The sequence below is a fragment of the Oryctolagus cuniculus genome, chromosome 4 (genome assembly GCF_051225735.1).
Source record: "Oryctolagus cuniculus isolate XC-2025 breed Fujian yellow rabbit chromosome 4, ASM5122573v1, whole genome shotgun sequence".
In the NCBI taxonomy this organism is placed as follows: domain Eukaryota; kingdom Metazoa; phylum Chordata; class Mammalia; order Lagomorpha; family Leporidae; genus Oryctolagus; species Oryctolagus cuniculus.
Genome location: NC_142870.1, coordinates 142,719,033 through 142,725,598, shown reverse-complemented (window position 1 = coordinate 142,725,598; position 6,566 = coordinate 142,719,033). Strand labels below are relative to the sequence as shown.

At 53.8% G+C, this 6,566-nt stretch overlaps 1 protein-coding gene across 1 annotated transcript; it reads left to right on the top strand.

The window, feature by feature from the left end:
• The first annotated feature begins 3,722 nt into the window (after positions 1-3,722).
• Positions 3,723-5,876, top strand: LOC100353444 (proline-rich protein 23A-like). Its single transcript, XM_089331159.1, has one exon. It carries the CDS (start codon positions 4,332-4,334, stop codon positions 5,100-5,102), a length of 771 nt encoding a protein of 256 aa, XP_089187285.1. The 5' UTR covers positions 3,723-4,331; the 3' UTR covers positions 5,103-5,876.
• Positions 5,877-6,566: the final 690 nt, after the last annotated feature.

The window sequence follows — 6,566 nt, the reverse complement described above, 5'->3', positions numbered from 1 at the left end:
CAGTGGAAGATGGCCCAAGTCCTTGGGCCTCTGCACCTGTGTAGGAGACTCAGAAGAAGCTCCTGGTTCCTAGCTTTAGATCAGCCCAGCTCTGGCCATTATGACCATTTTGGGAGTGAACCAGTAGATGGAAAACCTTTCTCTCTATCTCTCCCTCTCATTGTCTGTAACTCTATCAATAAAATAAAAATCTTTAAAAAATTTTATTCCTCGTATACATGGAAAATTGCATTATCTTACCTGTAATTAAGAACATACAAAATTTAAGAATGGGCTATATTGGCAAACAATTTGAAGTCTGGGGGTGTGTGGTGACCTCTTGAAGCTGTTTAAACTGTGCACTTACTCTACAGAACATACAGTTTAACAGTAGTCTCCAGTAAACTGTGAGGTACAGATTATGCACCCATCAGTAGAACTTCTGGATCTATCCCTGGAGAAACTCTTCCCCAGGTGCACAAGATGACAAGAGCAAGGATAGTTACTGTGCATTGTTTGTAATGGTAAAAAAGTCCATTAATAAATTAGTGAATAAACACAAGATGGGATATGCTTGTGACAGAAACTGAACTCTGGAAGGAATGAGCCAGATGTGTTTGTCAGCCATGATTTCAAAGATAAAGTTGGGGGAAAAGTGAACTGAAAACTGTGAAGCCAGTTGCCTGTATTAAGTTTCCACAATGCAACATAAGCGTGGCTTTCCAATATGTAAACATATGTATATGCAGCATTCACCTACAGACTGGGATGACAGCCGGTGACTTCCTATTACCATGAGACTCTGGGAATTGGGGAAGAAGCACATGGCAACATTATGTGTAGCAATAATTTCTTTCCTTTAGAGTGCATTATGAAGTAACAATGGCCAAGGCAGGCTCATGAGTGTGAAGAAATAACTTATAGCAGAGGTGTGCCCTGCAGCTGAGTGTGCCCTGGTGAGTGGCACCCTTCATCATGCCAAGCAGAGCTCATGGCCAGGCCCACAGTGCTCTGCACTCCAGGCACACCAACCTCATTGTTACCCTATGGCAGATGAGAGCATTGCACAAGCAGCTCAGGAAATGAAACAATGCCATCGCTTTTCCCTTTCTCTATTAACTATTATTTTCAGTAACATCCACATTATAATTTTAGAAACATTTGCAAAAAGTCCAGTGTATTGAGGCCAGCACCGTAGTGTAGTGGGTCAAGCTGCCACCTGCATATGGGTTCTGGTTCATGTTCCAGTTGCTCCATTTCTCATCAATTCCTTGCTGATGTGCCTGTGAGAGCAACGGAGGATGGCCCAGGTCCTTGGGTCCCTGCTCTCACATGGGAGACGCAGATGAAGCTCCTGGCTTTGGCCTGGCCCAGCTCCGGTCATTGCAGCAATTTGGAGAGAGAACCAGCAGATGGAAGACCTCTCTCTCTCTCTCTCTCTCTCTCTTTCTCTGTAACTCTGCCTTTCAAATAAATAAACCTTTCAAAAAATAAAAAAGTCCATTATATTACATCTGTGTGCCATTTATTCATTTATTGACTCCATACATGTTTAGCTTGGTTGACCAGAGAAAGGTGATAAGGAAAACAAGAAGAAACAGAAAAATAAAAGCAGTGTTCAGAAGCAGCTCATAGGACGTTGGAGCAAATCATACAGGAAAATTACATGCTGGTTAGAAAGGAGGGAAAAACGGTCTGGTTGGGAGAGATATGTGTGGAGGTAAAGAAGAGGTGGATTTGAAACAAGGACACAGAGGTGACTGGAGGTGACCCAGGGGGACACGACAGCAGGTAACAGAGGCAAGCAATCGGAACACCCGCGGTGCCTAGTCTGTGGTCACTCTCCTTTGATAAAGTGCTTTCAAGAATCTGCTTTTCGTTTTGATGTCTTCACCAGCTGCTGACGAATTCTGCTAAAAAATGCATAAGGAAAAACTCCCTAAGCCCCCCCCCCCCACCCCGAAACAAACCAGACAAAACCAAACGAAACCCTCCAGCTTCAACGCTGGAGACGTCACACGCTACAGGTAGCCTTGACGTGTCCAATGGTAGTACTCGAGCTGCGTGGCAAGGGGGTGCAAGGCGGCTCCATCATTCCTGGAACAGGCATCTCCGGGCCTTGCAGGCGGGCCGAGGAGGGCGCTGCGGGCGCCCCGGGGGCTCCGGGGGCCCTGGACTGGGAGACGGAGGGAGAGGCTGGAGCGGAGAGCCGGGGAGCGGCCGCCACAGCTCCCAGTCCAGGTGGAAGGCCGAGCCGGGGCTGGAGCCCCTTGCAGCGCCCAGGCAGAGCCCCGCGGCCCAGCCGGCTGCAGGGTCCACGCGCAACGCCAGGAGCTCGGGGTCGGCGTCGTCTTCCTCTTCGGAGGCCTCTGCCTGGCCGGCCATCTCCGTGGGGGCTGAGCACACCAATCCCTGCTGCTGCTGCTGCTGTACCACGACGGCCTCGGCCGCGGCGTCCAGGACAGCGGCCAGCGCCAGCTGGTTAGAATGACTCGTTCTTTGAATGTCTGTAAAAAAGCCACTTAGGCTGCTGCACACATCAGATCCAGACACGCCTGCTAAGACAGAAAGCAACAGGCCATGAGCCATGGGCTTCTGGTGCATTATTCTTCCCCAACAAGCAGCCTGCCTTTTAATAGCCCCAGTTCTCTCTGTGAGCCTCCATGAGCAGAGGTCACTTCTCAGAGTGCTAAGGGATCCGCCCGTGCCCTGCCAATCAAAATGTAGACCTGGTGTTGCACAACAGCTACTCCCATCCCGCAAACAGGCTGGCAGAGCTGCTACAGAAACTCCAAAAATGGTCCCCTACCCACAGCAGAAAAGCCAGTTTGACGAGATGGTGGGAGAAAGCCAGTGTTCCCTGCAGAGCAGGGAGCAGGACAGCAGTGGTGGAATTCACAGGTTCCCCGCAGGGTTCAGGGTCAAGGCTTCCACGGCTTCTAAGCCCTTTGAGGGTTTAGAAGAGATCCTAACATTGCTCAAGGCTACTCGTTTGCCATAACGAGCTGCTTTACCTTACATATAATATCCTCCTGTATGGGCTCCAACCATTAGAGGAGCAGCCTTGCCATGAAGTGGAAGTGCCTCTTAAAGTTCCTTTTTTATTTTTTGTAAGATTTATTGATTTGAAAAGCAAAGTTACACAGAGGGAGAGGTGCACACACACACCCACACACACAGAAAGAGATAGAGATAAGAGGCAGAGAGAGAGAGAGAGAGAGAGAAAGGTCTTTCCTGCACTGGTTCACTCCCCACATGGCCACGATGGCTGGAGCCATGGCGATCTGAGGCTAGGAGCCAGGTGCCTCTTCTTGGTCTCCCACGTGGGTGCAGGGGCCTAAGGACTTGAGGCATCTTCTACTGCTTTCCCAGGCCATAGCAGAAAGCTATGAGCAGGAGTTCCTGACTCCTGGCCCTGGCCCTGGTTGCTGTGGTCATTTGGGGAGTGAACCAGCAGAAAGAAGATCTCTCTCTACCTTACCTCTCTCTGACATTCTGCCTTTCAAATCAATAAATATATGTATATCTATTTAATTGATTGCATTGTTTTATCAGTCGATCATTTTGTAACAGTCTTGACCTTCAGGAAAAATATATCACGAAGGGTTCACTTAAGTATTTCAAAAGCACTTTCCATCTGTGAAAAGAAATCAGTTTTCCCCGTTTACTCCTGAAACAAAATGATTTGCGTGCATTACAGGAATTTCTCGTGGGATTTGGATGCGTTGGTTTTGGGGCGGGGTGGGGTGTATCTTTGTGAGTTGAGGTTTCGTCAGAATCTTCGAAGTCCCAGGAAAGCATTCGTTCCAAAGTGAAGAAGCCATCTTCGAAATTCGATTAGCGCTCTGTCATTTCTTGTCTAAGAATCTCTCCCAGTCGCTCGCACCCTGTAGACTTGTAGAAGTCTTTCCCCGCACACTGAGCCACCAATCAGAGCCCCGGATATTGGTCGCACCCATGATTCCGCTGCGGGGTGGAGGCTCCAGGGGGCGGAGTTTGGCGTGACATTTTGCGACTTCCAACACGGTTGGTGGAGCGCTGCTGCACATCCGGATCGGTAGCAGGAAGGCCGAAGGTTCCAAGGTGCGAGGCCCGACCCCGAGGTGGGCGTTGCTCCTCCAAAGCCAGACTGCAGCCCACCCGTCCGTCCGCGGCCACCTCACCCGTCCTCCGCAGACCGCCTCACCCGTCCGTCCGCCGCAGGCCGCCTCTCCTGACCCCGGGGCCTGACAGCGCCCGCAGGCCCGCGCAGCCCGCGAAGCCCGCGCCGCCCGCGCCGCCCGCGAAGCCCGCGCCCGTCGCCCCTCGCGCCCTCTGCCAGGCCCCGGAGCGCAGCCCGCAGCGCCGTCGACATGAGGGGCGTCCGGCCCCGCAGCCCCAGCGCCTGCCCTGAGCCCGCGGGGCCCCCGCAGCCCGGAGCAGCCGGCCCTGCCAAGCGCCGCCGAGTGCAGGAGCCCGCGGCCGCCGAGCCCGGGCCCCAGCCCGGCCTCCCGGCCCCGCCCGCGGCCCCGCCCGCCTCGGCGCTCCCCTCCGTCGTGGTCGTGGTCCTGGCCGCCGGCTGCGCCCTGCAGCTGCCGCTGGACGACGTCGACCTGCTGCTGGAGCCCGCGCCCACGGCGGCCCTCAGCGTGTCTCTGCCCGGCCACACGCTGCTGCTGGTCCCCGAGGGCCTCCTGGAGGCCGCCGGCCAGGGCCCCTCGCCGGGCGGCCTGGCGCTGGCCGCTGTCCTGGACGCCGCGGCCGAGGCCGTCGTGGTACAGCAGCAGCAGCAGCAGCAGCAGCAGCAGCAGCAGCAGCAGCAGGGATTGGTGTGCTCAGCCCCCACGGAGATGGCCGGCCAGGCAGAGGCCTCCGAAGAGGAAGACGACGCCGACCCCGAGCTCCTGGCGTTGCGCGTGGACCCTGCAGCCGGCTGGGCCGCGGGGCTCTGCCTGGGCGCTGCAAGGGGCTCCAGCCCCGGCTCGGCCTTCCACCTGGACTGGGAGCTGTGGCGGCCGCTCCCCGGCTCTCTGCTCCAGCCTCTCCCTCCGTCTCCCAGTCCAGGGCCCCCGGAGCCCCCGGGGCGCCCGCAGCGCCCTCCTCGGCCCGCCTGCAAGGCCCGGAGACGCCTGTTCCAGGAATGAAGGAGCTGCCTCTGCACCCCCTCGCCACGCAGCTGACGCCCAGGTGAGGGGCTTCTGAGAGCCGTTCTGGGGGCCCGGCTGGCTGTGTGTCCGCAAGGGTAGACGGCGCAGAGAGGGAGGCCCTTTGGCTGTAGACGGCCTTGCACCATTCTGCAGGGCTGTTTGTTGGCTCAGCAGGTCTGCGAGAAGGACCATCTCCTCCCACACCCGAGGACAATGCTGCCTGCAGCGCAGGCGCCCGGAGACCTCAGGTTCTGCTTGGGCCCTGCTCTGCGCACAAGGCACCCAGGCACTGTCATGGCCCTGACCTTTGCTTCGAGCCTCAGCTCAGCACTTGTGGAAAACTTTGCCAGCCCGCCCCCAGCACCCTACCACTGGACCCCTCGTCTCGTCTCCCACATTGCAATGAGGACGGAATCGGTTTGCTTCGGGCCCTAGACTCTGCAAGCTCTTGGCAAACGTCTGACCGTGGACTCTTCCTGATGCTGGCCCTAGTCCCTTTCGGGGGGTCTGGAAAACAGTTGGATGTGGACCAAACAAAGCACTGGGCACCGTGACCACGTACCCCCCATTTGGTTCATGACTAGGTTAGCAAGTAGTTAGGTTTGGGAGTTAGGGTTGTGCACCCCCCTCCCCCCAAAGACCAACTCTTTCCCATTCATTGCTTCCTGTCTATTTGTAAGATAATGCCCCATGCATGTTCAAAGTTCCCAATTCTAAGTCTCTTTTGTGTTGTTCTAGGATCCCGAGTATATGTTGTACATTGTTGCTACTGTATAGAAATAATTTGTTTCTTCTATTGATCTGACATCAGGGAGAGAATTATTGGATTTCTGTAGTGTTTCATTGGTAGATTCTTCTGTTTCTTAGTTTTTTATACTGGGTTTTCTTTGAAATCCAGGTTGAACTGTATACTTGATAGCAATATTCCTGTCTTATGCCTCATGTTAATGCTTTGGAATTTCACCATGGAGTGTGATCTTTCCTGGACGTGATTGTCAACAACCCTTGTCCTACCGAAGAAATTAGTTGATGCCCGAGCCAAAAGGTTGGTTCTGTGCTCATTTTGTTTTTCCCAGCTATGTGACTACACTGACTTGTCAGATTATTTCAAGGTTGGCATTTAATTGTGAATGTATATCAAATAGGTGTGTGGAGCCTTGGGGCCATTTCTGTGTGTGGAACCCTGGCCCAAGAGGAAACCAAACCAGTGTGGAGCTTCAGGGATTTCGAGGGAAATGAGCTTCAGGGATGACATGACTGTAGCATCACCTTCAGATTGTCACTATTAAGAAATGGTTTTCTCGTTGCACCAATGTGACTGTGGTTTGGTTTTGAATCGATTCCTGTGGCAATTTGGACGGTTTACACTTCTAGCCACTGAGTATCTTCACATTTCCGCGATTCCGTTTTCTAGGAAGGATTCTACTTCTAGTCTTGATTGTTTGGGGGTTTTCATGTGTG